Source organism: Amphibalanus amphitrite, unplaced genomic scaffold, assembly GCF_019059575.1.
Source record: "Amphibalanus amphitrite isolate SeventyFive unplaced genomic scaffold, NRLGWU_Aamphi_draft 000510F_arrow, whole genome shotgun sequence".
NCBI classification, from domain to species: Eukaryota; Metazoa; Arthropoda; class Thecostraca; order Balanomorpha; family Balanidae; genus Amphibalanus; species Amphibalanus amphitrite.
The window spans coordinates 320,464-344,712 of NW_024882004.1; the positions used below are offsets into that span (position 1 = coordinate 320,464).

The window sequence follows — 24,249 nt, forward strand, 5'->3', positions numbered from 1 at the left end:
AGTCCGCCAGTCGGCGGTTATCTTTCGTCAGGGTTGGTGCGCTCGCGCCCTCGGTGTGTAGGTATGGTTTTTTGTTCATTTCAAGATTTGTATTTTCTTTAAATACATTTGTGACCATAATATTGTTGACGGAATTTTCAAACTCACATTTTCCATATGTTTTGAATGTTCCAGATGCTGTGACCAGCCTGCATTATCAATTTTGGTGAGATGAAGCTTCATAAGTCAGGCGAATGCGGAATCATTTTATAAAATGTTTATGATATATTATCTTCTTCGTTTTCAAAATAATTATTATATCATATTGATCTGTTAACATCAATGAATACAACAAGGCACAAATCATAAATGTTGGGGAGTCCAAGTCACCACAGCTGTTGCGTGTTATAACCCTCGAAGCTGCAGTAACAATTATTGGCCAATTTCAATTCTTATAGGTACTTTTCATAAAAATTCAATGGATTAGGACAATTTGAAAATTGTCCTTTTGTATCATAGGTATTATTTTCCTTTCTTTTTGTGTCCTTTTTTATCCAAGTACTGATGTGTCGGTGTGGAATTACTATCGAAGCTTAGAAGGATGTGTTCTTTCCTTTCACGTTTTATTTTGTGAGTTTCTCCATTTTTAGAGAGTGCAAAAGCAGTTATAGCCATCCTTTTTACAGATGGTGAAATAATGCAGGTACTTGTTGCAGTCTTCGCTCACTTTATTGCATTTAGCATTGCTGCTTAGTGCTTCCACTCCTGCATTTTTGCTTGCTGTTGCCTCATTTTTTCTTTTGTATTTCAGTTGTCATATATTCTTCTGTGTATCGCCTATTTCATCATTCTTAGTTTGGTTCCTTGAATCCTTCCAGCAGCCAGCATTTAACCTTAAACTCACTTCTCATAATTGTGCTCTTTTAGATCCTCACCAGAGTAGATGCTCACATAGTGGAAGGTATTAGTGTCATTTTGTGCAAGTGAAATAGACTGAACCAATGAAAAAATTAATACCTACTTCTTATGATTTCATGCAGACCATTGAATATTCATCTCAAGCACATCCCCATTTCAGCATTCCATGTGTTTGTCATTGATGCATGCGTGTGACTCTAGTTGGATCTCTTTAAGTGGTTTGGCTTCAAGTGCATTACCTATTTACCTACTGATCATGCATTTTAGCCAGCAAAAAGGGCATCTGGTGATCTTTTAATGCATCAGTATTTTCAAATTCCTTGACTGTACAATGTACATTCTTTCAATGTTAGCTCGGACATTCACCAGGATGCACGATTGTTGCAGCAATGAGTGATCGCGGCGACGGAGATGGCCAGGCCACTGGCTCCACAGAGGCTGCTAAGCCTTGTCACGGCAACTGCTTCAAGCCGAAGAAGTCGGTAGAAAGCAAGTGCACCCGAGAGATGCACTTCAAAATGCCCAAATATCTCACCGACGCATTTAAGACCATGTTCAAAATGCGCGGTGACGGTCTACTGACGGATGTCATTCTGGAACTCGAGAGTGAGGAGGTTCGGGCGCACAAACTCGTGCTGGCGGCGGCCAGTCCCTATTTCAAGGTGAATATACCCACACATGTGTAAAGTACATTTAACAATGGTTTGTGATAGTTGGATTTCAACATGATTTCCCAGTTTTCATAGATGTATGAATGCGCTGTCGAGCGTAAATGTTTCCAGGCTGTACCATTTCCCGTCCTATCTGTGTAGCTATACGCAGAGCCATTTCTACACTCGGGTCCGTATTACGGCTTTGACTACGACCTCATTCGTTTTCAGGCGATGTTCACGAGTGGTCTGCGCGAGAGCTCGATGAGCTCGATCAAGCTGCAGGGCGTGTGCTCGTACACGTTCAGCCGGCTGCTGCTGTTTGCCTACACGGGCGAGATCACGGTGAACGAGCAGACGGTGTGCGCGCTGCTGCCGGCCGCCACCATGTTCCAGGTGGGCGAACAGATCGGTACAATGAATGGCAAGACCTGTTCTAGTCCAGTGTCCCAAAATTGTATTTTGGCTGGGGTGTCAGAGGGAAAATTCCTCTTTAAAATGGAGAATGAGAGTGGAAAATCACCAGTCTGATAAGGTCCGAAAAGAGAGGAAGTTTCAGGATCAATAGCATTAATTTCTATACAAGTTTGGTAAAGTGTAGGATGTAAAACGACCAGCCATGCAAATGCTTTCCTTGGTAAAATTTAGAGTGTAAAAATGCCATTAAAAACTAGAGATGAGAGTGCAAAATGATTTGTATGTGAATGTCATTTCCCACTCAAATCAACAAATTTTGGGACACTACGGGCACACTGGGTAAAAGGCCGATTCGCTGGATGACATCAAACAATAGCTACATCATATTACCCACTCGGCACATTTTTTCATATCGTGTGAAATTATGCTTGTTACTGAACGATGGAAGGCGTTATCATATGAATCAGCTGCCTCTATAGCCTATATGGCATCCCGTGGTTGAGAACAGCCGTCTGACTGGCCGGGACGTCGACGTTTGGCGGTCATGGCTGCGCTGTAACTTGTGTAGCGCCGGTGACGTCATGTGTTTCGCTGGCCCAGCAAAACCTGTTGCCGCGGTCAGTCGATCCCGCCAGGCGCCCGCTGTGGAGCCGGCCGCGATAAGCCGCCGCCCCGACTCCGATGGTTATCCCTTAGTCATTGTTACATGGATGTTGTGTTTTGCTGCGCACTTTGACTTGCTATGGTGGCGTGGGCGGACTTTGCCAGTAGTGATGCAAAGCTAAGGGCCAGCATATCTCTTAGAGAAACTTGATGAAGTGTCTGGAGAGCGCATCCTCATCTTTTCAGTACCTATGACTGCCTGTTGGTTTACGGCAACTGATTGTGTATTTCCTCTTCGCATTATTGCAAGTACCTCACTCATATTTGCTCATGTTTGGACGTTTTACGGTTTATATGCGTTTTCGCTCGTTTTTTTCCCTATCGAGGGTGTTCGTGTTATTCCACTAACTGTATGTCCCACTGTTGTGTCTCCAGATGCAGCACGTGATTGAAGTGTGCTGCAACTTCCTCAAGAACCAGCTGGAGCCGAGCAACGCCATCGGTATCGCGACATTCGCCGAGCAGCACGGCTGTATGGAGCTGCTACACACGGCCACGCAGTTTATCGAGCAGCATTTTACACAGGTAGGGAACGGCGCTAACAGAACGGCGGCGGGCTAACAGCAGGCCTCTCCGACGCACAGTCACTAATCACTGGCGGCTGTATGACGTGTCTGGCTCCGGCGCCGGCCTGACCGTCCCGCCTCGATTTCAGATCGCCCAGGAGGAGGAGTTTCTGATGCTGAACCCGTCTCAGCTCATCAAGCTGATCCACCGCGACGAGCTGAATGTGTTTGACGAGCGGGACGTATACAAGGCCGTGCTGCAGTGGGTCATGTATGACGAGAAGGCCCGGCGGCCCAAACTCGAGTGCATCATGAAGTCGGTGCGGTGCGAGCTGCTGCCGGCGCGCTACCTCAAGGACGAGCTGGAGAACCAGCCTCTGCTGCGCGGACACGACCCGTGCCGCGAGTACCTCGTCCGCCTGCTCAAAGGTGGGTCCCCCGCCGCCGGGGTAAAACGGAAACGTATGGGTTTCAAGGGTGGGTGAGACCGAGAGGGATGTTCTCTCGTGTCGTGCGTCCGTCCGGGTGACTACTTGGGAATGCACTGTAGGAAAATTTTCCGCCGGTTTGTGACAACAACACTCGTCCCAGCATGACTTAGCACAATTGTTTTTGTGCTGACGACTTGGATACCAACACTTTCAAAGCCTCCATATCCGCCGTTAGCGCGGCGTAAACATGCAATGGAGGTTCGTTGTTTAGTAGGTTTTTTCCGTACAATGACGTAATTAGACGGCTTATGCATCCAGCCTTGGTTCCTTTTAATCGAGCAGCACAGTGCAACCATCGTCATATTGGCCGGAACTTGGATGAAAAGGAAGTATTGAACAGCATACTTCCTTTTCGAGAATGCGATTTTTGGAAATCAGTCGTTCAGCAAGTCATAATGCAGAGCAGGATAATAAGACGTTGATTGATGGGTATCACGTAGGCGGTTAGAGCCAACGAAAACGTCATCGTTTTTCATGCATACACAGTTTAATGCTAAAAGCCTGTGTGCTTCCCGCGTCATCCCAGTAATGCGCCACCCGTCCTCTATGCCATCACCCAGACTGCGCCGCTGGTCATTGTTGAATGGCCGCTGTTCCTGGGCCGGGGTAGCCGCTGTATCCTGTGCCGGGGGCCGGGGCGGGCGCCGTGCACCTCCGCTCGGCAGGACGCCGCCCGACTGCGCGCCGCCTGTTGATCGGCCTTGTGACTGCCATGGCCGTCAGACGCCGGCGGCGGCCGGCCGTATCACCGACCCGCCACGCCCCTCAGCAGGGGGGGGGGGGGGCGTGCTGAGAGCAGCGTGGACTCAGCGCTTGGACCGCTTCTCTGGGGAAAAATCAACAGTGACTGTATTTGCTAAAGATATTGAAGGCTGATTTCTGAAGGTTTCAGAGATGTCGAAACGGTTGCCGATTTTTCTGTCAGATTTCGAGTGCCACTCAAACACGCTGTTCGAGTGCCTGATATTGGCAGTAGGTGTTATATTGATTGCTGGGCTGCTGCCTAAGATTTTTGCTGACGTGTGGGTGGACAGCAAGAAATGGGGCCGCCGGCCAATGCAAAGTCATGTCCTCGTCATTGCCGGCTCGGCTGTATGGACGAGCCACAGTACACGTCCGGGGCTCGATATCGCTACACAGTTTGCTTTGAATCTACCGTGGGTGATACCAAAGGCTAGCGAGAGCTGTATTTTGGGAGGCGCAGTCCGGTAATTGAGCGCTATAGATGGCAGCGCGGCCCGGAAACCGTTACAGCGCGCGCCACGTTCCAAGGCCGTCCTCACCGTGACGGCTGTCCGTCAAACCAACAATGCCGGCGTCAGGGCTGTGGCGGCCGGCCGCGTGGCCAGTATTTGCCTTTAAATTGGACTCATTGTCCCACGTTTTGAGAGCAGCGAACCGTTGTTTCTCGACGATTACATTTCCGGAGCTATTCGCAGTCTCCCTTGTCTTAGGCTGGACGAAAATGTGAACAGGAAGGCGTGGACATTGGCCAGGATATGCTGTGACTGGTGGGATCGAGTATCGACAGACGGAGAGCGAAGACAACGGCGACGGCTAGTTTGCTCAGTGAGCAAACTAGCCAAATTTTGTCCCAAAATTTGCCAGTTTGGGTGGGAAGTGACATCCAAATAAAAATAATTTTCCACTCTCACCTCCAATTTTCCAGAGCGGTTTTTTACTCCCTAGTTTACTAATTAAGAGCATTTGCGTGCACTTTGTACCTCCCTCCATATTTGATTCAATGATCTTTGAAGGCAGCTCCCACATCCTCCAACACTCGCAAATTAGGTAATTGTTGATATCTGTTTTCTGCTCTTTTTTGTACTCTTCTAACTGGCAATTTTCCACTCTCAGCCCTCTTTAAAGTGACGAATATTCCCCTCTGACACCCAAGCCAAATATAATTTTGGGACACTAATGCTCACGGCGACTAGGCAATATGCTCGTGATGCCTGTGCGTTAATCTGGGGACAAAATCTGGGTCTGCAGGTAAAGCTGGGTCTTCTGTTATCTATTCTGGGGATTGGGGAGTTTTATCTCCCCTACAACTCAAGGTTTTCTGAGTTCCCCAGTAACCAGTTCCTGGCTCTCGTATCTCTGGCTTCCAGGAGGCTGTCGTTGAGGGTGCGTTTTGAACTGCCCTGGGCGGTGGACAGCACCCGTCTTATTGTGAAAGGTCTCCATACGATACGGAATGTGGCCATGCCGGATAGACCGCTGGTCAGACCGGCCCGGCGGGGGCTGACAGCCGTGCGACCTGCGCTGGGATCTGTGACCGACCCCGAACGGGGGGGGGGGGGGGACACCGCCACTGACGGTTTAGTGAGGATGAGGACACCTGACTGGTTATTAGGGGTGATAGCGCTGTGCCTTAGTATTCACACATGAGTAGTTTGGCTGGATAACTTGCGGATCCGTGTTCTCAGCTGCGTGTGAGGTGAGCCGGCTGTGATGAAGCGTTACGCGACTGCCACGTTGGTACCGTGTGACACTCCTCCCTCCTCGTCCAACCACCGACCTCGTTCAAAGGCCGCTGGGTAGGTACACGCGCACCCGGCGACTGGCCCGGCGGGGTCCGGCGGCAGGACACCTTTCCCCGGGCCGGCCGCCCCGTCCCCCGCCTGTTCTGTGTCCGTATGTGACAGGCGGGGACAGGTAACTCGTCTGGGAGGTGAACAGGCCGGACCGGGGAGGTAGGCGCGTGCGGAGCGCCTGCCGGTGGGGAGCAAAGTGCACCGTCATGCCGGTGGACTGTGGTGGCGAGGGTGGATGGGTGGGCCGCGTTTAGAAGGGTTTCTACTCAATGGTTCATTCAAATTTATCTCGTGTCACTATGGCTGTGGATTGAAGTGGCATGTCAGCATGTTTTACCTGAGGTAGGCTTGAATAAGAAAAGGTGTTGCAATATTTATAGCAGTCCCTAACTGTGTCGAATGGGGGGGGGGGGGGGAAGCGAGAAACGCGATGAAGTGTTTTCCAAAATGGCAGCATTTGAAGTGATTGTTGGTATTCTAAAGACTGTCGACATTGACCGGCGCGGGCTGCGATATACCGCGATAGGCTAACTATCCTCCGGTCGACACGTGTCCGCTGCGATGACACGGCCAACTACCTCACTCTGCTCTCATCCGTACGAGGCAAGTGGCTCATTAGCGTCCGACACATATCGCGGTCCGGCGGCGTGACTTGCTGTTCTGCTCTGAGCGCTGAGCGGCCGACTGCTGACCGCCGGCCTTCGCTGCCCGCGTCCCAGTGCCGGCGCGGCCCTGATGCAACTGGCCTCCGCCGTTCGGCCTGTGTGTGCTATGGGCGCGGCAGTGTGATCCGCTCAACGCCGCTGTGGTCAGCTGACGAAATAAAACACGGACGGCCCGCGTCTCCGGGGCCACGGAGCGGCTGGGAGGGAGGCGAGGGCACAGAGCGAGCGAGCTGGGCTGGCCGGTGGTCTGTTGTTCTGCCGGCGCTCGACCGAGTTCGGTGGGTGCGGTCTAGTATTCGCATGCTGTATACTACGTTCGCGGGCGCCTTGGCGTTGAGAATATTATCTACCTGAGTCATTCAAGGCCAGGCGTCATTGCCGTACTTCAGAACTCTTTCGCTGCGTAGAAATGGTAACTTGAGTGATTATGTAAGTCCCTCCAGCCTGTGGATGTGGCGGTATGTTTGTTGCGTGTCCGGTGGAGTGGAGGTGCCGGTCCGGTGCCGTCCACCCGGCCCGGCCCCGCCCGGCAGCACGGGGCGCCAGCCAGCCCCCGGCCCGGACCGGCACCGTTGCATCATCTGACGACGCCAGGACATGTGCACCATGCAAATCCAGATCGGCTTAGCATGCATCAGATTCGGTGAGAATGGCGTACTTTGCGAGCTTGCGGACCGGCGACTTCCTGCACTGTTTGGGTCATTCCGGACCATTTATAATTCCGTGGCCCCTAAGCCCAATCATCATTTTGAATGCGTTCCAAGGGATGTGGCTATGTTGCTGGGGCTTTATGAGATGCTGGCCGTCCTACTAAAGCATCCCTCTGTAGGTCAGGCGGTGATATGTGGTCGCGGAAAAAAACACATGCAAAATACATACTGGTCAGCTCCCGTGCTGAAATACCGAAACCTTTAGAATGGTCTTTCAACTCTCTTTTGGTGTGCTTTCAAATTTCTGCCGAATCTGTGATACTTTTCGTCCCCCTCGCTTGTCAATCATTCCGTGTATTTTTACTGTTGCCGGGGAGCGGAGGGTCGGTGGCGCTGGCTCGCTACAGGGCCCATCCAGACTGTGGCGTTCGAGCCGCGCTCTGCTCCCGCTCGCCGTAAACACTTCATTCGGCGAACTCATGCAGCGCTGGGACACGCACGCTTCGTATGAGACCCAGTCGTATAAATGTGCAAAGTCCTGTACAGGTCGCGAACGAACGGCAAAATTATCTCATTGAAGACGGTCGTACTGTGAGGAATGGAAATTGGTGCCCAGACTTTGCCGTGTGACTGACAGCGTTCGCTGTCTAGTTGAGGGGTCGATGGGGAAAGGTACCCCATCTTCTACACATGAACTGTTGATGGTCTGTAGGGCTCACATCATTAGCACGTATGGCAATTACCGCGCCATTCCCAGGATTTTGCTTTGTTGTCCACACCCCACGTCGCCCAATCAGTCAGCCGCGTCCGGTCTCGCTCTCCGCCGGTCGGTGCGATCGATCAGTGTGGTATCCGCCCGACCGACCGGCCCGAAGGTGCCTAGTCAGCACGGCGGGGTGGAGCTGTCGGTCCGGTCCACCGGCCGACCTCCCCGGTAAACCCGACTCGGAGGTGAGATTGGTGCCCTGGGGACACCTCTGTCGTCCCCGGAGCCAGACATCCGGCCCGCCCCGTCCACCACTCTCCACGCCCGTGACTTGACACGGCCCGAGGGACCGTCGTGACCCCCCGAGTGACGGGCGGCGGTCGGATCCCGTGGCGCAGAATCTGTAACGTGTGGGCGGCGACCCCGGCTCCGTTACGGACACTGGCCGAGGTCGGCTGCGTGGTGTGATGAGACACTGCGGCGAGTAAAACGCGCCGGGGACGAAGGTCACCCGGCGGCTGTCGACTGCGAGAGAAATGACCCAATGGATGGGGGTGGCTCACTGGGAGACGTCGGTAGCCTGATGGCCCAGCGGGTCCCGGGGCAATAAACTGCAAGGTGTTGTAGCCTAATGGCTGAGTGGGGTTCCGGCTGAGCGTGAGTTAGTGATTCTGTGTCCGGCTCCGGCTCACGGCGGCGGAGGTGGCCGGAGGTGGTTGGCGGTGCCGTCAGGCAGACAGACCGACCGTCCGACATGTGCCGAGGTCGTCTGATGCTGTCCAGGCCTGTCTGCCGCGGACAGGAGGGGACAGTCCCGGACCAAGTCCAGTGGGAGCGGTCAGCGCCGCCGAAATTACAGTGTTTTCCTGAGTGTGTGGTAATGAGGCAGGTCAGCTGAATCCTACGGGGGGACCCGCTGGGATGATAGAAGGGACCGGCTTTTGTTACTGGATGCCACAGTCAGTCAGTTAGCCATCGGGTGAGCGGTTGTACTCGGGCCGCTGTTGTATTGGTTTCCTCTGGTCCCTGATCGAGTCAGAGGAGTGTTCACGGGCACCGCACACTGCTGCGTGCGGTGTGTGCGGTGCGTCCAGCAGGCGTGGGGGTAGGGGATGGGTAGGCGGCTCTGACGTCACGGCTGCGTGCGGTGGACGGTCCGCTGTGGCCAGTCCCGACCGGCCACAGCGATCGCTGTGTACGGTGACGGAAGGCTGACGTAGGGACGCAGTGGGCGGAGCTTCGAGGCTGTGTGCGGTCCGACCGCACACAGGGTCCGTGAACAGCCCTCAGGATGACTGGACGCCGACGACAACGAGCGACTGATAGGCGGGAAGGCCGGCGGGACAGTTTACCTGCGCGTCCTGAACACGCGGGCTCATGGTGAAACGCGTGTGTAACCTCGTGTCAGGCTGGTAGAAACAGTACACCGGAAACGAAGGGATGACAGAAAATGCAGGCTGGAGAATTGGCGAGCTACGAATATTAATGGCTGTAGTGCTTACCTACCTACTAACCCAGTGAGAATTTTATTTATGAATTCGTTCCAATTTACTGTGATGGAAATTACTTCATAATGGCTCATCCCTCTTAGATACCCTGCATACGTGCCAAAAGTGTACAATGGGATCACAAATGCCTCCTCTTTGGACCACTAGAATAGGTCCGCTGAGCTCGAGTTGCGTATTGTGTTCTATACTTGATGTTTATTTTGACTCGCCTCGTAAACATTCGTAATTCGCCTTTTGGTCCATTCCCCACGTCATCCTTATAGCTGTACCGAGCCGGAATATTTTCGTCGTCGCGCTTCGCTTGTAACAGTGACTCAGCGAAACGATAGGAGCCGTCTTTGTTGGTCTCAGCCCGCTGGTATTTCGCTCCTGCCCTTTTGTCTGCATCCGTTATGTGATTTGACGCTTTGTATGGGGCTCCGAACGCCGATACCGCAATTGTTTCTTCTACCTTGTAAAGTGTAAACTAAAGCTGTTAAGAACAAAATCCTTTGGTTTCAAAGTTGAGTCCGTATTTTTGTCTGTTCTGTCTGTCCGCATTGAAACTCTGTCTTGTGATCATTTTCGGATGAGAGGTGCGCGTATGCAATGGGTTGTAAATATCCGCACGGCTCAACGCCTCCGGCGCTGCTCCTCCCCGCCAACAGGTCATTCCTCGGCGGCGGCGTGGCCCGTCACCCCTCCTCTCTGGTGCCCGCTCGCCGTCAGTTATCACGTGTCTCGCATGTGGCTGGTCTGTCACCCGCCCGCCCGGCGGGCCAGCAGACGGGTCTGGACTGGGCTCGCCCTGTCAGTTGTCACGTCCTGCGTCGGTTAGTTTACCCCGAAACTAACAGCTGTGACGGCCTTACCCGCGAAACGATGACTCGCACTGACGGGGATTCCAGACACACTCATTTCTCATCATGCGAGGCAAGTCACGGTCAATTAGCATAATGCCACTCGAACAGCGCTCGAGCACATGCGCTCAAGCGTTTGACGCTGGTCGCCTTTCGCCCTGGGAACCCCTGGCAATGGGCCCGTGCGGCGCAAACGGTCCAGTCAGCACCGTCACCGGGATAATGGGTGTGGGGGTTCCGCCGAGCCGCCGCAGGTAAACAGTGACCACGTGGCCACTTCAGGCTGTTTGACAGCACACAAACCAGGAGTGTCAAGCGCTTCTTTAGATGGTGCTTTCCAGTAGTGCTAACAATTGTCAAACTGATACGCCTAGCATAGCTAGGCGTCTAGCGTAGCTGGACCGAAGATTCGCACACTGTATTTAACTATTTAGAGGTAATAGTTTGCTTCGTAATTGTTTCGCATGGTTTCTGTGTTAGACTGAAGATGAATTATGAGCCGATATGCAAGTTGCGTATGATTTACGGTTATGAGAAACACCTGTAACGCATCGTGATCTGAAGCTGCGCCGACGCGCGGCTCAATCAGTGATAGGTAGTGAACGGGATGCGCTGCGCACGACACCCAAGCTCGGTATCTGAGGTCCTCAGCAATGAGTGTGCGGTGTGCATTCATGTGTGCACGTTGCGCCTTTGCTGCCTAGTGCCTACGCTCTTGTCAAGTGCAATGACTGGCAGCGTTGAACCGGGAATTGGCCTTCAGGAGCGCGCGGGGACCTTCAGGCCAAAAATAGAACTCGGAGACTCGATGGGATATGATGGCAAACGCCATCTATCGTGTAATTACGAGCGAGCGAGCGCAGCGAGCGAAGCGAGTCTTTTCAATATAACGGAAAAATCTCAGTATGAGCGGCCCGGCCCGGCCCGGCCCGGCCCGGCCTGTAACGCTTTTGGGAGGCTTATATCTCAGCAGCCGCTGGACCGATTGGCCTGCGGTCTTTTTTGCTGGGTAGCCCCATCCAGACATGTGCATGGATCCGAGAAAATGGATCTGGGATCTGATCCCACGGATCCTGATCTCGGATCCGACGGGATCATAGATCCAGCTCTGTAATTTATCGAGAGATCCGTAGGGATCACAGATCCGAGTCTCATTTTTTGCTTGAGATCCAGTGGGATCATAGATCCTCACTTATTTTTTGTCAACACATATATCCCAAAAAAGCACTTGTTTCAACTCAAAAACGTTCTGTTTTAGTGATTTTATGTGATAACACGTCATAATCCACAGTTTTGTGTCACTTATTGGCATTAGAAACCCTTTAAAACATGGTTTCAAATGTGGTGCATGGTGGGATCCACTCAGATCATAGATCCATGTTCTTAAATAATCGTCAGATCATATAAGATCATTGATCCAAGATGTATTTTTCACGCCGGATCCGGTGGGATCATAGATCCCAACCTGTACTTTGCTTCGAGATCCACTGAGATCATAGATCCATCACTCGGATCCATGCACATGTCTGGCCCCATCCCTTCTACCCCGTAATTGACTACTTTTGATACATCTCAGTGACCGTCGTGGCACGTGCCACGTGAAAAGTCAAGGGTGTTCAAGCTGTTTTGCAAAAGTAATGATTTTTTAGAGGCCCAAATCTCAGCAGCGGCTTGAGCGATTGTCTTGCGGTAATTTTTATAGGGTAGCTGCATCCCTTCTACCAAAGGTCGGATACTCTTGATCTATGTGAGTGACCCCCACTGCACGTGCAAAATACAAAAAGAAGAGGTGCCAAATTTGTTCCCATTTCAGTTGCTCGGTAATAATTACTGGGGCGATTTCGCTGAAACTTGGCATACAGGTAGGCACCCACCAGGCAATGCATTCCCATGTGTTGCGGTTAGGGTGCTACTGCACGTGCGCACGTGCAGGGGGCGTTTCCAGATCTCGAGAACGGCTGGGCCGATTTCTCTCAAATTTGGTACACGGTTGGGGACCGGTTAGAAGGGGGCCGTGCAAAAGTCATTTTGGACCCGTTTGCACGTGCGCACGTGCAGAATGCCGCTTCCAGATCTCAGGAACGGCTGGGCCAATTGCGTTCAAATTTGGCACACCGCTAGCGACCGGTTAGAAGGGTGCTTTGCACAAGCCCGTTGGAAGTACCCTCTCGCCCTTCCGCACGTGCAGGGCTCACTATCTCGCTCGCTCGTTCTTCGCCCAAAAGGCGTTTTACTGGTACTTAAGGATTATGTAATTTTGGGACAACGAACTACATATCGTAGACAAGAACGGTTACCTATTTTAAAGCATTCATTTTTTTCAAGTGTCTACCCTATTGGTCTAGAAAATGAAAATGGTTGCCATGACGTTTAGGGCCGTCAAGTTCCATTTCCCCATGACGAGAGACGCCTCACCTCCCTCCCCTTTGGCACACCTGACCCCGTAGATAGGTGGGTATCTACATATTTCACCATCGAGCGAAGGTTACTGAGTGCGTGTGACCTGGGCCACTCCTGACATTCCTTACGGTGCTCAGCATCTTGATCCCGGAATCCTATCGACCACTATCCAAAGTCCACTCTCTGCTGGGGCGCTATCGAACTTTGCACGGCCGCCGTACGGTATGGTTTGTCGGCCGTCCGGCGGTCAGTGTGTCGTCAAACCGTGGGTACTCTCAGGAAGCCGATCACGTGCTCTCGGCCCGCTATCTCACGGCTATCTTACCGTCACGTGGCATCGAACAGCACCGAGCGTCTTTCGTAATTATCACTTTCAATCACACGTTATCACATGCCGTAACAGCCGAACATCCTCAATAATTCTTCTTTAATGCGACCTCCTCAGGCTGTTTTCAATCTTTATAGAAACGATGGTTTATTGCAAAAAAAATAAAAGTCCAATCGAAGCAGCCTTCGCTCCTGTATTTTGTATGATTTTTGCCACGGGTAGGATCCGTATTTTGTCTTGTCTTAGGTACTCTGCAAACGTTAGTTCGGTTTCGGTTTTGGCTCATAACCAGGCATCGGTAAAATCCTTTTTGAAAGGATTGCATTCCCAATCCACATTCCTAGTGCTGAAGTGGATTGCATTCCTACCCGCAATCCCCTTTTTTCACTTGGATTGTGATCAAATCCGCAATCCTTTTTTGCAATCCTGTTGTATTATTATGTGCACTAGTGGATCTGGAGGAGGGAGGGGGGCATAGGGCCGTGCCTCCATCCCCAAATCACCCATTTCTAGTACCTAGTCTTGCGAGTAATTCCTATCTAAGGCACAGGCATTTTATGGGAAATATTTTTTGCCTCAAACACCCCCACATTTAAACCTCTACCCAACCAGTGTTTTATATTTTTAAAACTCGCCCTCAAATACGTAATTTTGCCCTTCCTATGTAGTTCATCAGCGTATATTATTTTGAGCGTTTAAATTAAAAGCGTTTAAATTATTTCAAGTTTCGATGTAAAGCCCTTAATAGCAAAGTACATTAGCCGATGAAGCCGATCTCATAGTTTTCGATCGCAACAAACCATTTCAAAGCACTAATCAAACACAATCCGGATTGGATTGCAAAAATTGGAAGTATGATGCAATCCAATCCGCAATCAAATCCTGTTTTTTGGAATGGATTTCAAATCCAGGTGCAATCCACCAAAAAGGAATGCAATCAGGATTTTGCAATCCTGCAATCACAATCCTACCGATGCCTGCTCATAACAGATGATTCTGATCACCTCAGTCTAACTCCCCACCCCCTCTCTCCCCAGAGATGAGCCTACACAAGCCGACCGGCACCAAGGAGCGCACACCGAACGCGCCCTGCCTCATATATGTGGCCGGCGGCTACTTCCGCTACAGCCTGGACAAGATGGAGTGCTTCGCGCCGGCCGACCGGCACTGGCACGAGCTGGCGCCCCTGCCGGACGCCCGCTCGGGGCTCGGCGGCGCCTTCATGGGCGGACTGCTCTACGTGGTCGGCGGACGGAAAAACAACACCACAGGTGGGCAGAGGGGTCGACCAGTGTGGGACGGGTGTGCGCGGCCGCTGCTTTGGTGGCTGGTGGGCGGTGGAGGCCGGGGACGGAGCGGTGCGCTTCGACGTATTTTTAGCTGCTAGCTACGTGTGATTGGTTGGTCTGGCTTGGTGCAGTGATCCTGTCCAAAATGGGGAACCCAAACTGGGCACATGGTGCGGGATATTAGGAACCAGTAGAATGACACGCTACGTCGAACCTTGTTGCGAGGTAGTTAATTTCACCGGTCGGCGAGGCGAGATCGGGGACCGTATCGGCTCACCTATGCCCAGTCCTGGAAAAAAAAAAACATTGAGTTAGTGGCCGTGAGGTCGCCTATTGAGCCAGCCCCGGCACGGTGCGTGGTGGGCCCGGTCAGTCTCTGCAGCCGATGGGTCCAGCTCGGTCAGCTCACTGAGCCGACTGCGAACAGGAACAGTCGACAAACCAGTCGGCCGGCGGCGCAGCGCGCGGCCGGCGCGCAATTCTGCTGACTCACTGCGGCCGAGTTCTGCCGAGTCACGGTCGGCGCGCCCGAGCCGCCCGATCGGCTCCCGCGGGAGGCAGGCAGGAGGGGGTGAGCCAGTGACACCGGGCCGGCGGCTGTTTGGCATGTCGACGGGGTGCAGACGACCTGTTTACATTCGGGGTGGGTGCGGGCGATACGCAGCCGTGTAGCGGCCGGCGCGGGCCACTCCGCCGGGGGCCGAGAGGGCCGGCGCGGGCCACTCCGCCTGGGGCCGAGACAGGCGTGTCGCCCTGCCGCGCCGGCGCCGCGGCCGCGGCGGCGGAAAGGTCGGGTCGCTGCCGCGCAGCTGAGTGCGTAGTTCAGCAAACGTCATAGAAACGCCCACACATATTTGGGTCAGGGACTGGCGGAGCCAATTATCATATGCCCGACATCGGCGTATAGCGTGGACGGACCGATCAGTGGTTTTATACATGCACCAGACCCCACCGGTCTCGGCCGCCGGGTCGACAGCTGTGCTGCATTTCCCAGGAAGGTGTGACGCTCAGTTCCTGTTGTGTTACGTCACACTGACATTTGCGACGGATCTGGGAATCGCCGGCCTTCAAACCCCGGCCTCTGATTGGCCGAGTGGCCCGGCTGTATGACGTCACGGGGATAACCTCTGCCAGTGGTGTCTGGAGCGACCGTTACTAGCCGGGCTGGTGGCTCGGTAAATTGTACCCCCCACCCCCCATTCCTTCCGCTGCCCGACACATGCGCAATATGTTGTCGTCCTGTCTGTCGTATCTGTGGTATCTCGCTGATCTCTTGGGAGCATAGCTATCACATCCTGTCATGCTGATGTGAGCCAACGATGCTTTACCCGCACATACTGTCATATCAATATTCACTGCATGCTGCTCAGTAATGCTTAAAGCTTTAAATGTCAGCATACCAGAGTGCTGTTTGACGCGTCCTGCTGCTCTTCTGCTTAATGCTGCTAAAACGCCTGGCTATCGCAGTTGTCCGGGGAAGGTCGGGAGGGGTGGGAGGTGTAGCCAGTGACGTCACGTTTTGCTGTGCGCTGCCGTTTCCTGCCGTAACTGTAACAAGATGAGCTGGCTGGAGATGGATGTTTGGGCTGACCTGTAGATCGCTAACGGCGCTGCACTTGATTTTGATATCGGCAGCGGCAGGCAGCAGAGACGAGGGACGCACTGCACACGTGCCAGGTAATACGGGCACTAACCTTTGCTAACCAGCCTGCTGGGTGCATGGACAAACCCGCTGACTTCCGCAGCCACCAGGGAAAATGGCTTTCTTTGTTTAACGCATGTGTAATGCATGTTTCTGCCGCTTCTCGTCGAAAATGTAAACCCGCATGTGTATCGTCTCTTTTCCCTCCCCTCCCACTCACCAGCGACGCACACACAAATCGCCCCAACGCCATTGTGTCCCCTGTATCCAGATACCATCGTGTAATCACTACATCGCTGAACGCCCACCCCCGCCCCTCTCCCCAGCACCACTGACCCCCCTCTCCGACCCCCAGGCGTTCAGGACACCAACCGGGTGGACGTCTACAACCCCATCTGCAACACGTGGCGCACCTGCCCCGGTATGATGGTGGAGCGCAGTCGACTGGGCGTCGGCGTGCTGGACGGCTACCTGTACGCCGTCGGCGGGTCTAACGGGCAGGAGTGTCTCAGCAGCATAGAGAGGTGCGTGTCGCGCAGGGAGAGGGGTGCGCCGCGGGAGAGGGATGGAGACCGGCGAAGCGCTCACGTACGAGAGTGTTTGACGAGCATGTTAGTGGATGTGCTGAGGAATGTGTACACTACAGGATGTGAACTGGAAAATAGTGAAGAGCTGCGGGAAAGACACTGGTGTTTGGAAAGGAAAACAAACACGGAGGAAGAAAGCGAGCGTTGCCGTGAGCGTCGGTGTGGGGCGCGGCAGGACAGGACTCCTCTGGTGTCCCCGGCTCGGCCTTCCCACGTCGTGGCGTCACGGGCCACAGGCGGTCCAAGATACCGGCGGGCGGCGGCCCGCGGCCCTATCGGCGCGGCCCAAACCGCATTGGTGGGATGATGGATGGGAGAGATGGCTGCGATATATCGATAAACGCCACGTCAGGCTGCTGTCCCGCTTTCGAAGCTCTATTTATTTCGTTATTTTATTTTTCTATCGAGTGTCCGATAAGATGTAGTTTTGTTGGAATCCGGTCCTCGTTTTCGCTGGGGCTGCGTGTTTCTGAAGCCTAGGCTGTATATTGAAGGATGCAAAGTTTCTTTGAAATTATTGTTTTTAGACCCTCCTCCCCATCAGCAAAGGGGCCGGAGATGCTGTCTTTCTGGCCTTATTGTAACTGATCCATCTTCTCCCCCTCCCCTTCGTGCAGGAACTGTCCAGACCGGGAGTGCTGACCCCCCCCCCCCCCCCCTCCCGAAGATACTGTCCGGACCTGGAGTACTGAACCCCTTCCCCTCGGACCTGGAGTACTGACCCCCTCCCATCGGACCGGGAGTACTGACCCCCCCCCCCCCCCCCCTCCCCACAGGTACTGTCCAGACCGGGAGTTCTGGGCGCAGCTGAGGCCGATGGCCACCCCGCGCACCGGCCTCGGCGTGGCCGTGGTCAACCGTCTGATGTACGCGCTGGGCGGCTACGACGGCTGCTGTCGGCTGCGCAGCGCCGAGTGCTACCACCCAGAGGAGGACAGCTGGACGCCCATCCCGCCCATGACGACCCCGCGCAGTGGCGTAGGTGAGTGCTCCCGGCCACCGCCGGACCGCCGCCGGGCCGCTGATGAAGCATGACTGGCGAACAGCGCCACAGAGCCGCAGCGAACGACTGTTGCCAGGGCAGGGCAGGACGCTGTTGCGGGGCTGCTGCGGCGGGATGGTGGGGTTAGTGAAGATTAATGGATTAGGGGGTCAGTGAGATAAGTCAACTGGCTTTGGCCCGGGGCAACCGCATGTGGACTTTGGAGTGTGTTGCCGGGGTCTGCTTCTTGAACTGCTGTATAGACTGTACTGTGGCGTATATTCGCAAGGCAATTTCCGTAGTTTTGGGTAAAGTTAGGTCGATTCCTATTGCAAAAAATAGGTTAGAATGTGGGATATTTTGGCAATGTAAACATAAAAAAGGCGAACACGAAAGGGTATGTCTCGGCAGCCACGGCATTGTTTCGGCTTGGACTGCCTTTGTGTCGGTGGCGGCCGGTGGAGGTATGCCTGCTGAGCTGGCCCGCGCCGGAGGGCCCCGGGGCGGGTTGCCAGTCATCCCCCGGCCGGCCGGTCCCGCAGCTGGGGCTTCCCTGTGCGAGTGCAGAAAACGCTGACTGTGCCCACGTCGGTGGTTGGCTCACCACCGTGCTCGGGCGCGCTGCGCGGCCGACTTTGAACGCCGAGCTGCGCGGCGGCCGCCGGCAGCTCGCCGTGGGAAGGAGGTGCCGCGACACCGCCGCCGAACGGCCTCGTGACGCCGCAAACTGATGGCGTCATCAACGGCCGAGCTGGCGACACGAGAACGACGATCGGATCTCGGCGGTTAGGCAGGCTGGTGCGACTAATGGCCGGTGGTTATGGTGTGAGTTTATCGTGACGTTTCGCGGGAACATTTGGTGACGCTCGGTGGCATTCGGTATTTATTCGCTGCTTGACTCTGCCATGGCGCCGGGACTGAAAACCGCCACCGCTGGAAGACACGCTGTACTGGGGGACACTGGCGTGTCCTGTGCCGACTGCACGGTGACGTATGGAGATGGTGCGTCATTGAAACTGAGGAAAAGTGTGACCTTGTCCAACATTTGGCACCGGCAACAAAATCGACACGTCAGCGCAACGCCTGGCGATTAGCGAACCATGTGTTATGCCTGTTCTAAGCTGGACTTATGATTACGGGGCATAATTCACCTCTTACAATATTGGTTTTAGCTCATAGCAAACAATCCAACTCGATGTCCGTGCGAGCCAGCGACAAAAAGCTGAATTCGTTTTAGTTGATACCCGTGAACAGCATGCTGGAAAACGGTCGTTCGCCACATTACGCTGCCGAAGCGCTGGTGTGCTAGCGCGCAGCCGTTATCAGTTATCACGGAAATTACATACGTGCAAGGCTAACTATTATAGTGCCTGGTGGGCCGGGGCTGCGCGTCCGGCCTGCAGCCGTTCCGGGATCGCCGCGGCGCCGACTGCGCGCCCGTGCCCGTGACTTGCACATTCGCCCGCCGTGACGGAGGCTGACGTGACGCTGCGCTGCGATACGTGACGACCGGTACGGCGCGGCCACGTGACGACGGCTGACGAGTCAGTGACGTGACGCAGGGACTCGCTGGCGGCGCTGGACGCCGGCATGACGTGACGTGACGGATGTCCCGTGTGACGGCCCGCTGACGTCTGCGTTACACTCTGCATAACATGCAGCATCCCGCGGCGGAACAGTATACTCTACCGATACGAATACAGAGGTGTAAATTGTAATGTGTGGGCCTCTCGCGCGCTGTACATGTATAACGGTACTTTATCTGAAAGGCATTGCAGACGAGTCATGCATGTCATCATCACAGTCACTGGACCTTCCCAGTGTTGCAGCGGCGCGCCCAGCCGTGTCAGCGTCGAGTGGGCGCTCCTCTCCCTCTCGTCAGGGTCGCCGCCCCCGCCCCCTACCTGACCCAGCCCGCTCCCGCCCTGAACCAGCCCGCCCCCGCCCTGAACCAGCCCTGCCGCCGCCCGCCCCCTACCTGACCCAGCCCGCCCCTACCTGACCCAGCCGGCGCCGCCCGCCCTGACCCGCTCCGCCCCCGCCCGCAGGTATCGGCGTGATCGACCGGTTCATTTACGTGGTGGGCGGCTACGACGGCTCGCAGCAGCTGCGGACGGTGGAGCGGTACGACACGGAGGCGCGGACCTGGCGGATGGTGACGCCCCTGCCGTCAGCAAAGTCGGCCCTCAGCGTCACCGTGGACGAGGGCAAACTCTACGCGTTCGGTAGGTGGCAGATGGGGTGGAGGCCGGTGGAGGTGTTACGAGGGCGCGGGAAAATGTAACTGATGCTCGAAATGTTACGGGGCCCGATGCAGAATGATGGCTGTGAGTTAATCCTGATTACACTGGTAGTGATGTGAAATATCGATATTAAGCTCATACTGTCCTGAAGGAAGAGTGCTGAATGACACTCATCGCACTTACTCTGACTACATGGTGAGTTGTGTGCATATATTGCATTGTGTCCAACTGCGGGCTATCCTTCCGGCCCTGAAACACGCGGCGCCCCGCGTGTGAGCGGGCGCCGCGACATTTCAGGCCCGTTAGTGCGACGAGCCCGGTCTGACACCGAAATGTCAGGGGACTAGCGCAGAGTGCCGGCCGGGCCCAGGGCCGCAGAATATTCCGATAAACTAACGACCCGGCGGCACAGGGCTCCCCAGCAGGGCAATCAGCTGCTGGTGGGCGGGACTCGGCGACGGCGCGGGGGTGGGAAAGGGAGGAGGGGTGGGGGGGGGGGCTCGCGGCTGACTCAGTACAGACGCACTGAGAGTGAAGGCTGGCTTATTGCGCACTGAGGTGCCAACATATTGATCTCAATCTCTTCTGGGAGGTTTTTTTAAAGATATGCTGGCCCGACGGCGAGGTGTCAGCGGCAGCGCCGCCACACTCGTCGCCTAAGCTAAGTGGTCACGCGAGCGGCCACTTTGGGCAGCGATCCGGGCGGTTAGGTCCCCGGCGGGCGCCCACACGGATAAATAGGCCCTGTGTTGGAGCCGGAGCAGAGTTGGAGGTTGGCCGAGCCCGGCCGGGCCACTCCGGCCGGCCAAACCCGCCCAGTGAGCGTGACTTTCACCTGGCTTGTTGTGACGCCGTAATCGGCACCTCTGCGCCCTCTGTCCGGCCGCTCTCTCTCTCTCTCTCTCTCTCTCTCTCTCTCTCTCTCTCTCTCTCTCTCTCTCTCTCTCTCTCTCTCTCTCTCTCTCTCTCTCTCTCTCTCTCTCTCTCTCTCTCTCTCTCTCTCTCTCTCTCTCTCTCTCTCTCTCTCTCTCTCTCTCTCTCTCTCTCTCCTCTCTCTCTCTCTCTCTCTCTCTCTCTCTCTCTCTCTCTCTCTCTCTCTCTCTCTCTCTCTCTCTCTCTCCTTCCTCTCTCCTCTGCCCGGCCGGTAGCGGTGGTGTGATGTGCGTGCCGGGGTGGGAGGGGCGCCGCCGCCGCGCCGGCCGGCGGACCGCTGTACTATGGACTGCGGGAGCCGGCGACCCTGAGTGGCCGGTCCGCCGCGCCCGGCGCACCGTGGGGACTTTTGCGATCCTAGCACGACATAAGTGGCAAATACGAGTATTTTGATTTACACTTCCTTTATATTCTTTTTACGCAGAATTGTCCAGTGTATCCGAATCCGACCTTAAATCGCTTTAAAAATGATGACTTATACATCAAAATACGTCACAAAGTGATGGGTTGAGCTCACTAGCACCGTGCTCCTAGGATAAGGCGAAAAATAACATGACAACGGAACGCCTGCTCACTCGTTTAATCAAGCACCAATTCGATGTTGCGACATGTTTTTATAATCTGTATTTAATGAGGAATACGAGCATATGCATAAAAAGTTGGAAACATAATCCAAAGGTAGGTATGATTTTTGAATGAAATACAAAAAATGTTAATATGCCACTCGTCTCGGCGATTTGACTCGGCAAATCATAGCCTTACAAAGTGAGTTACGCGGTGTTACGTGTGGAAACACATATCAAAATATTCTCCCATAAATTCTGCATTGGAATCAACTCTTATCTTTTGCCCAATTTTGCCCAAACAGCTACTACGAGACATCAAAGCAGAAGATGTCGCGTGGCTCCCAGCGCTCCGCCGCGCTGCCCGGCGCCGCGGCGGTCAGTTGACTGTGACGTACCGCCGCAGGAGTAAAGTCGTGCTAGGAGGGGCCAAGTCCCCACAGTGCGGCGGCCGTCGGAAGTGGCGTGAGCTGGAACTGGTCATTCCGGCGGTGGATAGCCGGGCTGAGACCTTCAGGGGAAACGTACCATATTATTAATTGCGGGAGATAAAGTTGGCGGCATAAAAATTGCAGTCATGGCATCGCACTCTAATTTTCCTCGCCGAATCGTCAATCATCTATTGGCATTGTTCTTACTTCTTAAAATTTATTGTTTACACATAAAAATAATATCGCCTACTGTATTCTATCCAATTGAATGCAGCCTGTGGAGAGTGGAACTATCGACCTTTGGCAGCGCCGTCGGCAGTGTATTTGTACCGTGTGGCAATGGCCGTGGACGGCCCGACGGCCTCCTCAGTGTCAAGTGTTTGTCATTTCTCCGAGCTCGCCTCATTGCAGAGATAAACTACTAGGCAGGTTCATTGCACCGCTATCGGCCGACCTGCTATCCCATACACACTGATAAACGCTCCGCGCCGCTGTCCCGCTCATGGTAACTGCAGCGGGCCCGTCCGTCAGCATGACAAGGGCGGCAGCGGTTTGTTTTTCGTGATTGCGCTGGTCCACTCACTCGGGTATGATACACCAATGTGTGCTATGGACTTTGACCGTGCTGAGGACGTTGTGGTGGCTGTTTTTTTGTGGTGGCGTCTCTCTGACGGGCCCCATCTGTCCGCAGGCGGGTTCGACGGCACTCAGTTCGTCAGCACGGTGGAAATGTACGACCCGGCCCGAGACGCATGGAGCGCCTGCGCGCCCATGACCACGGCGCGCTCGGGCCACGTCTCGGCGGCGTCTGTGCGGCCTTGTTTCGCGCACACGGACCCCTCGTTACTGGACCGGCACCGTCGGCCCGACTGTGACCAGCTGCAGCAGCAGCCGCAGCCGCCGCGGTGACCCCGGCCCGCCGCCGACCCGAGCGAGCCGCGCGGCCGGCCGGCGTTGGACTGGAGGCGGCCGCCGGGCTCCGCGCGCCATCTGTGATACGGGCCGACTGAGGGCGCTGGCTGCCCTGTACGGGACGGACGGGATGTGACGTGTGAGTGGTTGGTGCCCTGAGTGCGGGTCGCTGGTGCGGAGCGCGGCCGCTGGTCGGTGGCTGGTGATATACGGGTGTACCTGAGCAGTGGCGGCGCGGCCTGTGCAATAGGTGGCGGCTGGCCGCACGGAGAGGAGGGACGGACCGGCCCTGGCGGCCACCGTTCTGCGGATCGCTCGGAGCTCAGAGTGGTGGCGGTGAGACCTGCACACGAGTCGCACCGCCGCGCCGTGGCGGCGCCGGGAAGCTGAGGTGATCTGGTCGGGGCTATCTCGCGAGACCAGAGTGGCCGCTGCCAAAGCTTGTTCAGCTGTTTTCGGGGTGCAGTGCGGCACCGTGCGGGGCGAAGGTATTTCAGCAGTGTCTAGGCCGATTTTCGATCGTGATTGGTGGTGAATTATGAGATGTTTATAGTTGTTTCATCCACTGGCGGGTAGCCCGGTCTACCCTGCCGTCGTGTGTGATGGCCGCCGGGCGGCGCACTGTCTCGGTGCTTTCTTTACCTAGTTGGAGAGCGGTACCCTCACCTGCCGTTAGCGAATCTACCGCGGGTAGACGCTGTGCAAATGGCGCGTATATTCAGAATCAAACGTTACCAGCGTGCCGCCACGGCCGCCGGGCTGTGTCCTGTTCTGTGCCAAATCGGGTGGCACCGGTGGCCGGCGAGTGTGCCTGGGCCGGCCTGCTCAGCTGGTGGGGCCGCGCTGATCAGCTGTGACGCCGCGGGTCGGCGGTGGACGGGGTCGGACCAATCTCTGGAGTTAGCGTCGGTAAGGTGGCGCAGGCGTGTGCTGTGTGGGCGATATTCGGCCATGTGACTTGTGTGTCTGCGTGTGAACATTGTGTATGACCGTAATATGTACGCACTTTTATTATATGAGGGTCAGTGTTATTTCTACACGTTATGTCATGACAACTACCGTTTTTGTTATGGACGCCGGACAGTCAGCAATAGGATATGGATGTGATCTATGTGACTAGAGGACACGGGAGCAGGACATGTGGAAAGTTAAAACGTCACAAGCTCACAACTACTTTTGCCGAAAGGTTATTCGCGATATGGCGCCATTTAGACTTGCAGTAGTATCCACACTGAAGATTTGCGATTAATGGTTACTGGCGTCCTAAAAGTGGGCATGCCTATTGTCTAGGTCTCCACCTCAATAGAAGCGGCTCCGGCCAACCAACACCCGAGGGCCGTTCATGACGTTCCGCTGCTGCTGCTCTGTTGCCAACCGATACTAAAACGTTTTACAAATCAAAATAGACTA

General features: G+C 54.8%; 1 protein-coding gene across 10 annotated transcripts; it reads left to right on the forward strand.

The window, feature by feature from the left end:
- On the forward strand, window positions 1-23,894 carry LOC122392992 (kelch-like ECH-associated protein 1B). Of its 10 annotated transcripts, none has more exons than XM_043388419.1 (12): window positions 9-61; window positions 175-205; window positions 1,285-1,559; window positions 1,779-1,943; window positions 3,003-3,152; window positions 3,283-3,562; window positions 14,295-14,528; window positions 16,182-16,223; window positions 16,544-16,712; window positions 17,552-17,757; window positions 19,806-19,982; window positions 22,619-23,894. In XM_043388419.1, the coding sequence occupies exons 3-12, from the start codon at window positions 1,287-1,289 to the stop codon at window positions 22,834-22,836; spliced, it is 1,914 nt and encodes a 637-aa protein (XP_043244354.1). In that variant the 5' UTR covers window positions 9-61; window positions 175-205; window positions 1,285-1,286; the 3' UTR covers window positions 22,837-23,894. The 10 variants fall into 10 exon arrangements, with proteins under 10 accessions (XP_043244358.1, XP_043244354.1, XP_043244355.1 ...); XM_043388420.1 differs by having other exon boundaries at window positions 9-53; XM_043388418.1 differs by having other exon boundaries at window positions 15-57.
- The last annotated feature ends 355 nt before the right edge of the window (window positions 23,895-24,249 follow it).

Coding starts and splice junctions, on each gene's coding strand:
- LOC122392992 (XM_043388419.1), top strand. CDS start 1,287: ATGAGTGATCGCGGCGACGGAGATGGCCAGGCCACTGGCTCCACAGAG. Junction 16,713..17,551: donor TGTCTCAGCAGCATAGAGAG/GTGCGTGTCGCG, acceptor CCCTCCCCACAG/GTACTGTCCAGACCGGGAGT. Junction 19,983..22,618: donor GGGCAAACTCTACGCGTTCG/GTAGGTGGCAGA, acceptor ATCTGTCCGCAG/GCGGGTTCGACGGCACTCAG.